Genomic DNA, 17,711 nt, shown 5'->3' on the forward strand with positions numbered 1-17,711 from the left:
GCCCCCGTGCTGAGTGTCAGCGTGGCAGAGGTGATGTTGCCTACCCTCACCACCTGGGGTGGGCCCGTCAGGAAGTCCAGGATCCAGTTGCAGTTGAAGGTGTTCAGTCCTAGGGTCCTAAGCTTGGTGAAGAGCTTGGAGGGGACAATGGTGTTGTACGCTGAGCTGTAGTCAAAGAACACCATTCTCACATACAGTGGGGGAAAAAAGTATTTAGTCAGCCACCAATTGTGCAAGTTCTCCCACTTAAAAAGATGACAGAGGCCTGTAATTTTCATCATAGGTACACGTCAACTATGACAGACAAAATGAGGAAAAAAAATCCAGAAAAACACATTGTAGGATTTTTAATGAATTTATTTGCAAATTATGGTGGAAAATAAGTATTTGGTCAATAACAAAAGTTTCTCAATACTTTGTTATATACCCTTTGTTGGCAATGACACAGGTCAAACGTTTTCTGTAAGTCTTCACAAGGTTTTCACACACTGTTGCTGGTATTTTGGCCCATTCCTCCATGCAGATCTCCTCTAGAGCAGTGATGTTTTGGGGCTGTCGCTGGGCAACACAGACTTTCAACTCCCTCCAAAGATTTTCTATGGGGTTGAGATCTGGAGACTGGCTAGGCCACTCCAGGACCTTGAAATGCTTCTTATGAAGCCACTCCTTCATTGCCCGGGCGTGTGTTTGGGATCATTGTCATGCTGAAAGACCCAGCCACGTTTCATCTTCAATGCCCTTGCTGATGGAAGGAGGTTTTCACTCAAAATCTCACGATACATGGCCCCATTCATTCTTTCCTTTACACGGATCAGTCGTCCTGGTCCCTTTGCAGAAAAACAGCCCCAAAGCATGATGTTTCCACCCCCATGCTTCACAGTAGGTATGGTGTTCTTTGGATGCAACTCAGCATTCTTTGTCCTCCAAACACGACGAGTTGAGTTTTTACCAAAAAGTTATATTTTGGTTTCATCTGACCATATGCCATTCTCCCAATCCTCTTCTGGATCATCCAAATGCACTCTAGCAAACTTCAGACGGGCCTGGACATGTACTGGCTTAAGCAGGGGGACACGTCTGGCACTGCAGGATTTGAGTCCCTGGCGGCGTAGTGTGTTACTGATGGTAGGCTTTGTTACTTTGGTCCCAGCTCTCTGCAGGTCATTCACTAGGTCCCCCCGTGTGGTTCTGGGATTTTTGCTCACTGTTCTTGTGATCATTTTGACCCCACGGGGTGAGATTTTGCGTGGAGCCCCAGATCGAGGGAGATTATCAGTGGTCTTGTATGTCTTCCATTTCCTAATAATTGCTCCCACAGTTGATTTCTTCAAACCAAGCTGCTTACCTATTGCAGATTCAGTCTTCCCAGCCTGGTGCAGGTCTACAATTTAGTTTCTGGTGTCCTTTGACAGCTCTTTGGTCTTGGCCATAGTGGAGTTTGGAGTGTGACTGTTTGAGGTTGTGGACAGGTGTCTTTTATACTGATAACAAGTTCAAACAGGTGCCATTAATACAGGTAACGAGTGGAGGACAGAGGAGCCTCTTAAAGAAGAAGTTACAGGTCTGTGAGAGCCAGAAATCTTGCTTGTTTGTAGGTGACCAAATACTTATTTTCCACCATAATTTGCAAATAAATTCATTAAAAATCCTACAATGTGATTTTCTGGATTTTCTTTCTCAATTTGTCTGTCATAGTTGACATGTACCTATGATGAAAATTACAGGCCTCTTTCATCTTTTTAAGTGGGAGAACTTGCACAATTGGTGGCTGACTAAATACTTTTTTTCCCCACTGTAGGTATTCCTTTTCTCTAGGTGGGTGAGGGCAGTGTGGAGGGAAATTGAGATTGCATTGTCTATGGATCTGTTGGGGCGGTATGCAAATTGGAGTGGGTCTATGGTGTCTGGAGTGATGGAGTTGATGTGTGCCATAACCAGCCTTTCAAATTACTTTACTTTACAGGGTGGTAGTCATTGTGGTATGAAGCCTTAGAGTTCTTGTCAACAGGAATTATGGTAATAATCTGGGGATTACAGACTGGGACAAGGAGAGGTGGAAAATTACTGTAAGTATCTTAGATGATGAACTAGATGATGAACTTCCATAAATTCATATCTAATCTATCTAACTAACTTAATTAGTTGATAATGTGAGTCAGTGTCATCAACATTTTGCAGTCTACACTGGGTTGTAAATTTAGTCTAATTGCAATTTACAACCAAAACCTAATACAAGTCCAAAACAAAACACATTCTCTACATTTATTTAACATTTATTGAACATATATGTGAGGTCTAGAATTATCTCCTTCGCATTATTGCAGAATATCAATGATGAACTGTCTGTGGAAATTGGTGAGGGTTGAAAATGTGTTTGAGTGTGTGAGTCAGCCTGATAAGAACTTTGTAGAAAATCCTACTGTATGCATGTGAAAATATCTGATAAGATCTGCTGTCTGTACCATCTCCACTTGACACAGATAGCTCCACACCACAGACTTTTGCAAAAGAGGAAAACAATGTCCTACGCTGACCTTTTCACACCCCCCGCCCCCCCCAAAAAAGACAAATAATAGAGAACATGCTTGGTGGTTTCCTAACGTCATGGGTATCATTTGACAAAATTAAAATCATTGTCATACAGTAGACCTACTTTGACTATGCATATACAGTGCCTTCAGAAAGTATTCATACCCCTTGACTTATTCCACGTTTTGTTGTGTTACAGCCTGAATTCAGAATTGATAACATTTTTGCAAAGTTATTGAAAATGAAAATGAAATATCTAATTGACATAAGTATTCACACCCCTGAGTCAATACTTTGTAGAAGCACCTTTGGCAGCAATTACAGCTGCGAGTCTTTCTGGGTACGTCTCTAAGAGCTTTCCACACCTGGATTGTGCAACATTTGCCCATTATTCTTTTCAAATTGGTTGTTGATCATTGCTAGACAACCATTTTCAGGTCTTGCCATAGATTTTCAAGTAGATTTAAGTAAAAACTGTAACCCGGTCACTCAGGAACATTCACTGTCTTCTTGGTAAGCAACTCCAGTATAGATTTGGCCTTATGTTTTAGGTTATTGTCCTGTTGAAAGGTGAATTCATCTCCCAGTGTCTGTTGGAAAGCAGACTGAACCAGGTTTCCTATAGGATTTTGCCTGTGCTTAGCTCTATTCAGTTTCTATTTAATCTTGGAAAACTCCCCAGTTCTTAAAGATTACAAGCATACCCATAACATGATGCAGCCACCGCTATTCTAACATAACACTTTGTATTCAGAACAAAAGTATATTGCTTTGCCACATTTTTTGCAGTATTACTTCAGTGCCTTGTTGCAAACAGAATGCATGTTTTGGAATAATTTTATTATGTACAGGCTTCCTACTTTTCACTCTGTCAATTAGGTTAGTATTGTGGAGTAACTACAACGTTGTTGATCCATCCTCAGCAGGGGTGTAGTGCTATTTTTTTTAGGTGAGGGAGCGCACATTTTTTTCCCCTTACGTCATAATTTCCTCAATCAACGCTTGTACCGCCTATTGAATAGCCTATCATTGCAGGGCTCTCCGAACCTGTTCCTGGAGAGCTACCTTCCTGTAGAGTTTCACTCCAACCGCAGTTGTAACTAACCTGATTAATCTTATAAACTAGCTAATTATTAGAATGGTGAGCTAGATTAGGGTTGGAATGAAAACCTATAGGATGGTAGCTCTTCAGGAACAGGGTTGGAGAGCCCTGTTATAGAATATGCATAAAAAGCATTCTCCAATTGCAACGTCTGCCTATGTCCACACATATTGTTTAAAAAATATGTTATCTTTTTAATACCCTAAAACATACCTCATTTCAAAATAGGCCATCATCACTGTCAATCGTGAATGATAATTATTCACGTTTTACCGGTGAAACTGCATCTGCATACAAATCATTTGATTAATATCTATCAGTTTCATGTAAATAGCCTAAGCATTTACATATTTTTGAATTACTGTTTCGTGAGCGAATTAGAGCAGATGGTGTTAACAAACTATTATAATCTTATTAGAAATTAGGAGGTGTTTTTGGTTGAACAGTAAAGTTATAGACCTACTATGCTATCCAGGGTTTCCCAAATTTGGTCCTGGGCCCCCCTGGGTGCACGTTTCGTTTTTTCCCCTAGCACTACACAGCTGATTCAAATAACCAACTCATCATCAAGCTTTGATTATTTGAATCAGCTGTGTAGTGCTAGGGCAAAAACCACTGGGCTTCCCCAGTGATTTTACCCACGCACCACTACTGCACTACACTGTATCATACATAAACTATGATTTGATTAGCTTTAACACATGGTTACAATATACCCTATTACAGAATAAAAGAAAACAGAGAGGTGAACTATCAATTCATAAAATGTATTTACATAGATTAAATCATCAAATCAATTGACCAAGTAGTGAACATAAGTCATTACTACATAGAATTGCAGGAAATAATTTGTTTTAACACAGCCATAAAATCAAGCTTTTGGTGTGGTGTATTCATGCATCTCAATAAACTATAACGTAAATGCATTATTACCTCCAACTTGGCCCAATTCATATTTCCAATTTCCCACCTTGACATACCAAGCTAGAACGGGCCCTGCGTCTCAACCAATAGCCAATATAAGCTAAATATCCCAAACAGGGCTACAGCAACTTCCAGGGAGGGTCAGCTTCCTTGGGCTTTGCGGTGGCCACTCTGGTTTGGATGTCCTCGGTAGAACGGTGTCGCTGTAACCAAGTGGTCACATCTCATTCTGGGTTCCTCTGTGTAAGAGGGGGGTCGCTGGAGTTTTATGAACATTAAGGCAGACACGGTGAAATTCATATATATTTTTTAAATGTTCTGATTGGCCAAAGTTGTCAAGCCTCCAACGGGCCTCTGCAGTGCACACGTAGCCTACAGATCTTCATCATTCTCGCCACTGCCAGAGAGAAGACAGGGAAGAAACCACCATTTACCTACCTCTAGGCTGCTATAACCTACATATTTATTTGGTTTATCATTCTATGGTTTTTCATGGTAATTAAATATAATTTATTTAGAATGTATCAGAATACATTTTCCAGAAATAGTTTTACCAGTTCCATGTATTCTCAAATTGAAAAAGGTGAGGGAGCGCTCCTGAAACATTACCTACAGTTTCGGCTGTGATCTCCTATCACAGCCGTAACTGTTTTAAAATCACCATTGGCCTCGTTGTGAAATCCCTGAGCAGTTTCCTTCCTCTCTGGCAACTGAGTTAGGAAGGACACCTGTATCTTTGAAGTGACTGGGTGTATTGATACACCATCCAAAATGTAATTAATAACTTCACCATGCTCAAAGGGATATTCAATGTTTTATTTTTATTTTTTTTAATGTTTTTAAAAAAAATCTACCTATAGGTACCCTTCTTTGCGAGGCATTGGAAAACCTCCTTGGTCTTTGTGGTTGAATCTGTGTTTGAAATGCACTGCTCAACTGAGGGACCTTACAGATAATTGTATGGGTTGACTTATTTATTGACTCAAGACATTTCAGCTTTTCATTTTTTATTAATTAGTAAAAATAAAAAATAAACACAATTCCACTTTGACATTATGGGGTATTGTGTGTAGGCCAGTGACAAAAAAAACTACATTTGATTCATTTTAAATTCAGGCTGTAACACAACAAAATGTGGAAAAAGTCAAGGGGTGTGAATACTTTGTTTCAATTAATTCAGTTAAAGTGACAATCTGCAGTTACTACATCCATTTTTGGACTTATAATGATATGTAGCTTAGTTCAACTGTCTTACCCCATCAGAAACCAAAATATAAGCGTGTTTTACTCCAATGTTTGTAAACGAAGTGAATGTAAACAAACCCTATATAGCCTCAAAACATGGTTAAAACTATAATTTTGATATCATGGACGGTCAAGTCCTTGCATAAATACATAGCTCTGTCTATGAATTTGAGAGTGGTTACATTTCTCCAACCCCATCCATGTTATTGTTTTAACTGCTGATTGCCGCTTTAAGGCTTGCGGTAATTGTGATTGTATAGCCATATTTGATCTATTACAACTAAATAATACAAGAGAACAACATACAAAGTCACACATCTGAAGATTCAGCTTCTTCCAGGACTGCTGAATGGATGTTGTTTGATGATGGCATGGTTTCAAATAGCTGATCAAATACAGTAGGAGGGAAATATATTTTTAGCAGAACTTTTCTGTCATACAGTATGACCCATTACCGCTTGATCCACTTCTTGTGATGATTCGTCATCCGCTTTCCACTGACAGAGGGTTGCTGAAGAGAAGCGGTAAGCACTGTGGTGGCACTGCATTGAATCTTATCTTCACACCATCATATTTATAGAGTCCCCTACCTCTCTAAAAGGAAGTGAATATAAAGACTATAGACATTGATCAGTAGTGGTTAACTTGGCATGCTATGGGGGTGTAGGGACATTTTGAGATTGTAATGGTAGTTTGTAATGGCACCCACTCTTCAACGAAATATTCTGGAAGTTCCACCATGCATCTGGACAGTATTTATATGGGGAGATGTAACCCTTATGGACTCAGACTACAGAGGAACCGAGACAACAACAGGGCAAAAGCCAGACCTTCGACACATCTCAAACCATCATGAAGACTACCTGCTTGGCTCTTGGGTTATTGCTGCTGACAGTGTTCCACTCCTATGCTATCCGTAAGTTCATTACGTTTTCATAAGGACTGTGCATTAACAGAAGGATGTTACCCCAGTGGGTGCTTATATGCCCTCTTCATAGGGGCACTTGGATAGGTTATCCTTTCATGATCTTGATTATATACCTGTAAGATATTGTCATGCTTATCTTGGGTTGGTTGCCTTATGGCTTATGCTAGGAAATAGTCATAAGGATGTTCTAATTGACCCATCTTATCCCCCCACAGCTCTTGGACTGCAGACATCACCTGAAAGCTGCTGTTTCAGCTTCTTCAAAGTGAGAGTGCCCTTCAATAAGATTGACTCCATCAAGAAGACTCACAGTGGCTGCCCCTTAACAGCATTTGTGTAAGTGTTTGTTCTTCTTCCACTGATGCCACAGTCCAACAGCACAAATGCTTAGTTTGAGGCCCTAGCATTGTCTCAATTATGGAAGACTAAAGAACTGGTGACTTTCACTGACTTGCAACAGTCATAAATGGAATAGTACTCCCTGACGAAGGCCATGCAGCCGAAACGCCTCAGAGTTTTAAAACTTTGTTTACATTGAACATGCCATACAAATAAAGGCATTTTAATTAATTATATGAAGAGTGCCTTGGTCCTCCTTTCTTTTTGAGGATTAGTACCAATCTGATTTTTCTCCTTTTCTTTGTACCATTATTTCTCTACTACAGGGTCAAAACTGTCAAGGGGAAAGAGATTTGCTTCCAGTCGAGTGAGCCGTGGGTACAGAAAGCCTTCAACCGGCTTAAGCAGCCAGCAGCTGTGGCCACAGGTAGAGGCATTGAGGGTAGCAGTCATCCTTGACATCCTCGTCATCATGACTCAAGCGTCACAAGCTCCATGAAGACTACTCTATTTCCTATAACACTTTTTAACAGTAAGAGACTGAAATGTTTATCACTTTGAATGCAGCAATTACTATTTAGCAATATATGGAATTGATAGGCGTGTGTTAAGATGCACATGCATGTTTTTATGTGTGTAAATGTACTGTATGTGAGAATCCACTGCTTAAATAAAAGGAGAGGAAACGTTTCACTTAAGCATAACCTCATCTTTAATATTAATAATGTACAGTTAGATAGAGAGAACAGATGATAATAAAATGAAGAACAGAATAAAGCTGAAAACAGTGTACATATAAAAAATAACAAAAACAACAACTCCTAAAGTTATGACTACCTTTAACACGGTTGGATAGGGGGGTGGTTAAAGAACGATTTAGGAAAGGTTTGTCTCAGACCTTAGCTCAACAGAGCCTTTAAGACTTCTCAGACCATGGACTATTACACCTCAGAGACCTGCAACAAGAGACTGGTCCTGAGAAAGTATACACTTGGCATAGAGTCATATTGTGTGTGTGTGAGTGTGTGTGGCTCGTGAAGGCAGTGTAGGTTGGGTCAGAGGTTGTCTTCTGGGATTTTGAGTTTGTGTTCAGTTGTGAAGTATATTACAATTTACAGTCATTTCCATTATGTATGTGAACTAGAACAAAATTACAGGGGTTAGATGCGTGTTGGATGTATCTGTGTATTTTCTGTGTCCCTTTTGCATGTCTTCAAGTGCATATTTTAAGATTCTAGAGGTTTGTAAAATCAAGACTATACTAAAATAATGAATGTTGAACCACTTAATGATCCTACTGGGTTCAAGGGATCTTAGTTGTCCAACCATACATACATTATATATTAAAATAAAACGTGACAAACCTCAGAGAGGTAAGGGTTTAGAGGTACCACACAGTGTGACTCTGTCAGAGTCTCACCACGCGTTTGGGACAAACCCATGCTTATGGAGCTCTCGGCACAGTCTTTAGAACAGGGGACGAGACAGGGAGAGAGGACAAGGGATAGATAGGGCTTTAGGTTTAGGGCTTCCACAAAATCCATCACGTCACAATATAAGACATTGCCATAATCAGGGTTATCATTGTTTTAGACACCCATATGATTTGTGTAACATCATCTATATAATAGGGACATAATTATCTGCTTCAGTATCCAGAGAATGTTGCTATGACACTGACAATGTTACTGTTTAACCGTTAAATGTGTCTTCTATTAGTAAAATAGAAGACACAAACACATGGTTTACAGCTATACACACACAGGCACGTGCACACACGCAGACACCAACACACACACAAGTACACACACATTTGAGAAGGTCACCCCCTTTTCTGAACCTGGCTTTTTCATCTCGACTTAGCTTTTCACTGTCATAATTCCACACAATTATTTTCCTGTTTCTTGTACACTCCCACCTGACTCAAACCCTTAATAATCACCTACAAGTGTGTGTTTAACATGCACATGTCCCAGGTGCTCAGGGACTGTCAGAGTGTATGTAATTGCGTTTACATATGTCACAATGGAGTGTGCTTGTGAATGGTCTTGAGCTGCCTCTGCTGGAAGAAATAGGCGAGCAAGCTAGACTAGAGAACAGACAGTAGTACACTCGTATAAAGGATGGCTATGCATGGTGCCTGCCATGTGTAAAACTCCAAAGATCAGAGGGACGTCATTTCCTCCTTGTCAAGAATAGGCATAAAAGGTTACGGTTTTGGCAGACCACCCAAAAGAGGGATGTGGCTGTGTGCGTGTATAGTGGTGTATGAGTGTGAAATTGGGGTGTGTTGTATGTACTGAATGAGAGTGAGAAGCATGTGTGAGGTCCATGTATGACATGTACTGCATGTAAGAGAGGAGCACACATTTGGAATGTTGGTATGGAATGTCTAAATAGTACAATAGGGTCAGCTAGCCCTGGGTTGGTGCTAACCCACTTTAGAATGTGCAAGCGTGAACACTCTCTTAGCCCTGGGCTAAGTACAGTGTGAACACGGCTTATTTGCGCGTGTGTGTAGTGTATTTGGTTTGAGGGTCATAGATTGTGTGAGCATCAAAAGGATGTAAAAACGAGTTTGCAATATTTAATTGGAGGAATAGGTTCAACTCTTAAAATATTTTTCCTTTCTTTTTGTTCTTTTCCATGGTCCTGTAAAAAGAGACAAAGAGAAAAGGGAATTATTGAATATTATATTTAATATTTCAGAGTTGCATTACATTGAGAGAAATAGACAAAACGTACTATATGTTTGTCTGAGAGAAAAAGAGCAAGGATGAGTAAATATTTCAGCCACTCACTTAGAAGCATCAAGTTTCTGCTGCTCCAGTATACGTTGCTGTGCCTCCCAGTTTGACCTTTCCTCCTCATAGTGGCGCCTCTTATCCTCCAGTTCCTTATACTGAGCCTCCAAGTTCTTTTTCATCTGCTCGTGGCGTCGCTCCAGCTGAGAAGGGTGGCAAATGTGTTACTCGTGAATAAAACAGACACAGATGCGCACCCAAATGGACTGAGGCTCTCTACATCTCCTGTCCTTATGTCTCCCTATTGGTCCACTTGCCCACACACACATACACACACCTCTGCCTCAGAGTCCTTCAGTTTCTGTTTCTTCTCCTTGACCTTCATCTCGAACACTTGCTCCATCTCTGTTTCCATCTTCTTCATCTTCATGACATGTTCCCTCCGCTCCTCCTCCATCTGGGCCAGGGGGCTCCTACAGGTCAAAGGTGAGGGACCAAACATCAAGAATCACTAACAGTGACCAGTGATTACTGAAGCACATCACAACTAATACAGTCTTGTCACTGTCGCTTAATGACAGTATGACAATGACTCAAATGTCAGGTTAATCTATGAAATAAGCTTTACAGCATATTTTAGATTATTTCTCAGTCTGTCTGATTACTATTCAACATATCAGATCTGTGGTATTTCCTCTGATCATTAATGTATCTCTCCTACCTGGTCATTTGGTTCTTGGTCTTGCTGGTGTCCACTCCTCCATTGCAAGTTACGGCAGCAAGCTTTTTGCTGCGGTAGTTCTCATAGTGGACGTTGTTGGTCACATCCTTCAGATCTTGCATATGGGTCCTACAGGAGAGAATTGGGGAAGTTATGTCTCTAATAATTATATCACTGTAAATACTTTGGTATAATCACTTTGACAATAATGGATGAATAAAAAGATTGACATGTATCCTCTGTTTCTCACCTGATCAGCATGTTCCGTAAGACAGTGAAGTCACAGTGCTCCCCGTTCTCCACTGAAACAGGAAGAGAGAGAGAGAGATGTCAGAGACCCACAGAGATATATCTCACCACATCGCCATCCATCATTATTGTGTCTATTGTGTACTGGTAGAATACACACCAGTTCTCAGAATTCCCAGTAATTGGGGTACAACAACATTACCAAGGCTCTCGGATCAAAGGGACAATTTCTACTCACGGAGCCAAAAAGCACAGGGTCGCTCAGCTAGTCTAGTCTACACTCTTATCACAGGTAATTACCTGATGAGACTGTTAGGTAGTCAAACACACAGACACAGTCAACACACAAAGTCATTGGCCAAAAGGACCCATGCTCAGACAGTCAGACTGTTCACTGAGCAGACACATTATTGTTTACACAAAGACACGGTTAAAACTATCACTAAGACAGAGACACATTTCACTGGACCACTGCTCAAACACACACATTCAGTAGTATACAGTACATAGAGTAGTCAACAGACCGACAGACAAACATGTCACGGACCAGACAGACCACTGCTCTAAGCCATACATTTCAGCTGATTAGATAGCCAGTCAGTCTCTCTGGTCAAACACACACATGGTTAAATGATCACATGGGATTCTGGAAAAGGACCGCAGAGACACTGTGCTGCTGCTGAGGATGTGGATTTCTCCTCTCTCTTGATCAAAACATGGCTCCTTTACTACATAGCTCCTCTCCCTCAGGCCCCACTTTATCTGGGGCTAAGCCTAACGTGCATCACGCTGTCAGCTGTGGATCTCAGGAAGAGGACGAGGAGGTGGTCACCTTACCCGTGAGGTGCATGCATAGAGCCCCTGCTGTCACCTACCTGAGTGACTTCTGACGGGAGGGAGGGGAGGGCACACAGGTGCCCAGGTCCTGCCCAGGTGACCCCCGTAACCCGTGTCTGTCCACCCTGACTGTCTACTGAACGAGGGGTTACATGAGGGGGAATGAGGGCTGGCAGGGCGGGCCAGCCTCAGTGATGGGACAGGAGAGGAGGAGGGTTTGGTTGAGGTGGGGTCACAGGGTCATAGGGACACAATAAAGCAGGGTTGTAGCTCTAATGGAAAGATACACCCTCGGCCGATTGGCTGAAAACTCCTGATGTACGCTGGAATTAATGGTTGTTGCCTCTTCACTTTTTTCAGTGCTCTGACGTTAAAACAACAACAGAGCAACATTGAGAGCAAGATTACTGCTCTTGCATCGGGTCAGCTGCCCATCAGGAGTTTTAAGCCCGAGTGCTTTAGCTACTAATGATTGTTAGATTATGATACCTGCATGGAGGTTTCCATTGAATGAGCCAAGAACAGTGAAAAATGTCTTATCCCATGACAAGGAACTTATTGTAAAATGCTCTATGAATCAATATACAATGGAGTATGTGTGACCAGGAAGGAACTTATTGTAAAATGCTCCATGAATCAATATACAATGGCGTATGTGTGATCAACCCCCTGTGGGAACAACAGGGAGGGAGTGCCAGCAAACAGCATCATGGTGCAAGGATTTAGAGCAACAGAGTATATATACGTAAGTTAATGTTTGTAGAGCATACATGCAAAATATGTATACGTTCACATATTATGTATACAATAAGTTTGTGCGAATGTACACTACCGTTCAAAAGTTTGGGGTCACTTAGAAATGAACTTGTTTTCCATGAAAACATACATGAAATGAGTTTGAATAGGAAATATAGCAAAATGAATAGGAAATGTAGTCATTGACAAGGTTAGAAATAATGATTTTTAATAGAAATAATAATTGTGTCCTTCAAACTTTGCTTTCGTCAAAGAATCCTCCATTTGCAGCAATTACAGCCTTGCAGACCTTTGGCATTCTAGTTGTCAATTTGTTGAGGTAATCTGAAGAGATTTCACCACATGCTTCCTGAAGCACCTCCCACAAGTTGGATTGGCTTGATGGGCACTTCTTACGTACCATACGGTCAAGCTGCTCCCACAACAGCTCAATAGGGTTGAGATCCGGTGACTGTGCTGGCCATACCATTATAGACAGAATACCAGCTGACTGCTTCTTCCCTAAATAGTTCTTGCATAGTTTGGATCTGTGCTTTGGGTCATTGTCCTGTTGTAGGAGGAAAAATAGGAGAAAATACCCGTCCACAGGGTATGGCATGGCATTGCAAAATGGAGTGATAGCCTTCATTCTTCAAGATCCCTTTTACCCTGTACAAATCTCCCACTTTACCACCACCAAAGCACCCCCAGACCATCACATTGCCTCCACCATGGTTGACAGATGGCATCAAGCACTCCTCCAGCATATTTTCATTTGGTCTGCGTCTCACAAATGTTATTCTTTGTGATCCGAACACCTCAAACTTCGATTTGTCTGTCCATAACACTTTTTTCCAATCGTCCTCTGTCCAGTGTCTGTGTTCTTTTGCCCATCTTTTATTTTTATTGGCCAGTCTGAGATATGGCTTTTTCTTTGCAACTCTGCCTAGAAGGTCAGCATCCCGGAGTCGCCTCTTCACTGTTGACGTTGAGACTGGTGTTTTGCGGGTACTATTTAATGAAGCTGCCAGTTGAGGACCTGTGAGGTGTCTGTTTCTCAAACTAGACACTAATGTATTTGTCCTCTTGCTCAGTTGTGCACCGGGGCATCCCACTCCTCTTTCTATTCTGGTTAGAGCCAGTTTGCGCTGTTCTGTGAAGGGAGTAGTACACAGCGTTGTACGAGATCTTCAGTTTCTTGCCAACTTCTCGCATGGAATAGCCTTCATTTCTCAGAACAAGAATAGACTAACGAGTTTCAGAAGAAAGTTATTTGTTTCTGGCCATTTTGATTCTGTAATCGAACCCACAACTGCTGATGCTCCAGATACTCAACTAGTCTCAAGAAGGCCAGTTTTATTGCTTCTTTAATCAGCACAACAGTTTTCAGCTGTGCTAACATAATTGCAAAATGGTTTTCTAATGATCAATTAGCCTTTTAAAATGATAAACTTGGATTATCAAACACAACATGCCATTGGAACACAGGACTGATGGTTGCTGATAATGGGCCTCTGTACGCCTATGTAGATATCCATTTACTACATTAACAATGTCTACACTGTATTTCTGATCAATTTGATGTTATTTTAATGGACAAAAAAATTGCTTTTCTTTCAAAAACAATGACATTTCTAAGTGACCCAAAACTTTTGAACGGTAGTGTATCTCTTAACAGGTCTACAATTGAGTGTTTATGAGTGGCCAAATGATGGCTAAAACAAATAAAGGTAGATCATGCAGTTCTGGAAAAGGTATGACTTTTAATATTAAAGGGATACTTTGGGATTTTGGCAATGAGGCCATTTATCTACTTCTCCTGAGTCAGATGAACTTGTGGATACCATTTTTATGTCTCTGTGTCCAGTATGAAGAAGGTTAGAGGTAGTTTTGCGAGCCAATGCTAACTAGCATTAGCATAATGGCTGGAAGTCTATGGGTATCTGCCAGCATGTTAGTAGATACCCATAGACTTCTAGCCATTGTGCTAACGTTAGTCCAGTAGACTTCTAGCCATAGACTTCTAGCCATTGTGCTAACGTTAGTCCAGTATGTGGCCACACAATGGCCACATACTGGACACAGAGACATACAAATGGTATCCACAAGTTCATCTGACTCAGGAGAAGTAGATAAAGGGTCTCATTGCCAAAATCCCAAAGTATCCCTTTAAGATAATCAGGCACCTATAAACATGAGTTAGAGGGTGATGTTGCTCTATTCTAGGAGAAGCGTCAGCACTGAACATCCTATAGGTTTCTCAATTAGTAAGAGCTCCACTTTGACCATCAACCTAATGCCACAGCAACAAAAAGGTAAAGAGGGGAGGAAAGCCTGAGGGAGAGTGGTATCAAATGTGAGAGATGGTTTTGTTTACCAAAAATGCCCTCTGTCAGTCATGGAAAAGAATAGACAGAAAGAAAAAAGAGAAAAGAAAGAATGAAAAAGTGAAAGACTGATAAACGGTCAACCACAGAGCAACACTTGAAAATAAAATAAAAATGTATTTCAGGGGACTTAAACAAAATAAAATAAAAATGTATTTCAGGGGACTTAAACAAAATAAAATCAAGTGGAGAACAACAACGATTCATTGTGGCCAATGGTGAAAAAAGGGGTGACACAGTCTCTCTCTCTGAAGTCCCTGGAGTGGTACAGTACAGTGTTTACTGCCAGAGAGACCATGATACCCTAGTAGAAGAACCCTGTCCCCCTTTTCCAGAATCCCTGTCAGACACACTATCTGGGGGGGGGTTTCCTGGGAGGCCATGCACATTTTCCCTACTACACTAGGTCTCCACACTTCCGTGCTTCATCCACTTGCATGGCACAGTGAGTGACATTAATAAATAACATTCTCCAGAACAACAACCCACAGACAATACCATGCCACTGTCTCATCTCAGACAGAGAACAGAGAACCCAGCCAGGCCCATGCTGAACCTACCTTCTGCCACACCCCATGGGTACTGACGACCTCTGACCTTCTTGCCATTCACTTCGATCACCACATTGCTGCCAACCACTGCCAGAGGCATCCGCTCCTGCCACACAGGGAGACAGAGGGAGAAGTGACAGTTAATCAGTGAGCCTGTACAGTATCGACAACCTATTAGATAATCAAACTGACAGGAATAAACAATGACAGATAGGGACTAGTGTGGGCTGATACCATTGAGTGTATCAGTCTCTCTCACTCTCTTTGTACACTACCTTGATCTTACGGATGAGCTTGCTGTCCTCATCGTCCTCTGTGTCGGGAAACTCGTAGATCTTGATCTTGTGTTCTTGTATTTCCTTCATGATCTGAGTTGAAGGTGAAAATGACATGAGTAATTGCCACACACATACCGGTACACATGTTGTGTTTGTGCAAACACAAATAATGAACACACACACACCTGTTTCTTGAACAGCTGGCATTCCTCAGGTGTCAGAGTGTCTGCCTTGGCGATGAGAGGGATCACGTTGACTTTGTCATGGAGACGCTTCATGAACTCAATGTCCAGGGGCTTCAGCCTTCAAGGCATTTACACAGTTAAAAAATATGTTCTGAGGCTCTGTTGTTGCACAGTCATACAGATACACAGTCAACAGTCAGACAAACACAGGCAGGCAGGGAAGGCTGACCTATGCTTTGATGAGACACAGTCCTGAATAATTCTCTATAGTTAGTACACGTTCTGCTCAAACTGCCACAGTGCATTAAACAAATTTAAATGATGCCACCAGTAGAGGGATCACTGGCAAGAAAACACTGACTGTCTTATGTACACTACATGACCAAAAGTATGTGGACACATGCTCGTCAAACATCATTCCAAAATCATGAGCATTAATATGGAGTTGGTCCCCCCTTTGCTGTTATAACATCCTCCACTCTTCTGGGAAGGCTTTCCACTAGATGTTGGAACATTGCTGCGGGGACTTGCTTCCATTCAGCCACAAGAGCATTAGTGAGGTCGGGCACTGATGTTGGGTGATTAGGCCTGGTTCACAGTCGGCGTTCCAATTCATCCCAAAGGTGTTCGAAGGGCTTGAGGTCAGGGCTCTGTGCAGGCCAGTCAAGTTCTTCCACCATGATCTCAACAAACCATTTCTGTATGGACCTCGCTTTATGCACGGGGGCATTGTCATGCTGAAACATGAAAGGGCCTTCCCCAAACTGTTGGCACAAAGTTGGAAGTACAGAATCATCTAAAATGTAATTGTATGCTGTAGCGTTAAGATTTCCCTTCACTGGAACTAAGAGCCCGAACAATGAAAAACAGCCCCAGACCATTATTCCTGCTCCACCAAACTTTACAGTTGGCACTATACATCGGGGCAGGTAGTGTTCTTCTGGCATCCGCCAAACCCAGATTTGTCCGTCGGATTGCCAGATGGTGAAGCGTGATTCATCACTCCAGAGAACGTGTTTCCACTGCTCCAGAGTCCAATTCCGGCGAGCTTTACACCACTCCAGATGACGCTTGGCATTGCGCATGGTGATTTTAGGCTTATGTGCGGCTGCTCGGCCATGGAAACCCATCTCATGAAGCTCCCGACGAACAGTTCTTGTGCTGACGTTGCTTACAGAGGCAGTTTGGAACTCGGTAGTGAGTGTTGCAACCGAGGACAGACGATCTTTTCGCGCTACGTGCTTCAGCACTCGGCAGTCCCGTTCTGTGAGCTTGTGTGGCCTACCACTTCGCAGCTGAGCAGTTGTTGCGCTTAGATGTTTCCACTTCACAATAACAGCACTTACAGTTGACCGGGGCAGCTCAGCAGGGCAGACATCTGACGAACTGAGTTGTTGGAAAGGTGGCATCCTATGATGGTGCCACGTTGAAAGTCACTGAGCTCTTCAGTAAGGCCATTCTACTGCCAATGTTTGTCTATGGGATTGCATGGCTGTGTGCTTGATTTTATACCCCTGTCAGCAATGGGTGTGGCTGAAATAGCAGAATCCACTAATTTGAAGGGGTGTCCACATACTTTTGTATATATAGTGTATTTCCCTGTCTTTGTTTTTTACAGTCAGCGACCACTAATAATTATGTCATGGTGGGATCATGAGGGATTCTCTTTGTCATTCTCTGTGATGTTCCCACTCTGGCTGGTGAGGGAGTAGGTGGACAAAGGGGCTCTTCTTCTCTGTGGCCTGAGAGAGTGAGTTCTGTCCAGGAACTGGAGGGGAGGGCTGGAGGGGGCAAAGCAGTAAGGATGATGGGGGGTGGTAGGGAAGGCTGTGTATTCTAGGAATGTTGAGATACAGAGCAACAGACCCGCTGTTACAGGTCACCGGAGAAAAGGGGGCATATGAAGTGTGGGTAAAGAGACAGAGACAGACCTGGCAGAGGAGGAAGGTCATGTTCT

General features: G+C 42.0%; 2 protein-coding genes across 8 annotated transcripts in view; one reads left to right on the plus strand and one right to left on the minus strand.

Annotated features, from left to right (window-relative positions):
- The first annotated feature begins 6,474 nt into the window (after positions 1–6,474).
- On the plus strand, positions 6,475–7,741 carry LOC121531796 (C-C motif chemokine 4 homolog). Its single transcript, XM_041837256.1, has 3 exons — positions 6,475–6,716; positions 6,944–7,064; positions 7,394–7,741. Exons 1-3 carry the CDS (start codon positions 6,653–6,655, stop codon positions 7,524–7,526), a joined length of 318 nt encoding a protein of 105 aa, XP_041693190.1. The 5' UTR covers positions 6,475–6,652; the 3' UTR covers positions 7,527–7,741.
- Positions 7,742–7,761: 20 nt separating this feature from the next.
- The window catches only part of LOC121531794 (septin-7), a 28,602-nt gene continuing 18,652 nt past the window's right edge, over positions 7,762–17,711 (minus strand). For 4 of the 7 annotated variants that reach the window (XM_041837253.2, XM_041837252.2, XM_041837250.1 and 1 more), the window contains exons 6-14: positions 15,755–15,872; positions 15,567–15,659; positions 15,301–15,397; positions 14,731–14,742; positions 10,783–10,834; positions 10,533–10,661; positions 10,149–10,284; positions 9,869–10,014; positions 7,762–9,719 (exon numbers count right to left, since the gene is read on the minus strand). In XM_041837253.2, coding sequence (XP_041693187.1) covers positions 9,680–9,719; positions 9,869–10,014; positions 10,149–10,284; positions 10,533–10,661; positions 10,783–10,834; positions 14,731–14,742; positions 15,301–15,397; positions 15,567–15,659; positions 15,755–15,872 — 823 coding nt within the window. In that variant the 3' untranslated portion in view covers positions 7,762–9,679. The remainder of the gene's footprint in view (positions 9,720–9,868; positions 10,015–10,148; positions 10,285–10,532; positions 10,662–10,782; positions 10,835–14,730; positions 14,743–15,300; positions 15,398–15,566; positions 15,660–15,754; positions 15,873–17,711) is intronic. The other 3 variants (XM_041837255.2, XM_041837254.2, XM_041837251.1) reach the window with 1 other exon arrangement.

Source organism: Coregonus clupeaformis, chromosome 19, assembly GCF_020615455.1.
Source record: "Coregonus clupeaformis isolate EN_2021a chromosome 19, ASM2061545v1, whole genome shotgun sequence".
Classification (NCBI taxonomy): Eukaryota; Metazoa; Chordata; class Actinopteri; order Salmoniformes; family Salmonidae; genus Coregonus; species Coregonus clupeaformis.

What these genes read in the sequence shown, in the direction of transcription:
- LOC121531796 (XM_041837256.1), top strand. Translation starts at nt 6,653, where the DNA reads ATGAAGACTACCTGCTTGGCTCTTGGGTTATTGCTGCTGACAGTGTTC. An exon ending in GTTCCACTCCTATGCTATCC is followed by an intron (nt 6,717 to 6,943) that starts GTAAGTTCATTA and finishes ATCCCCCCACAG; the next exon opens with CTCTTGGACTGCAGACATCA. An exon ending in TGCCCCTTAACAGCATTTGT is followed by an intron (nt 7,065 to 7,393) that starts GTAAGTGTTTGT and finishes TCTCTACTACAG; the next exon opens with GGTCAAAACTGTCAAGGGGA.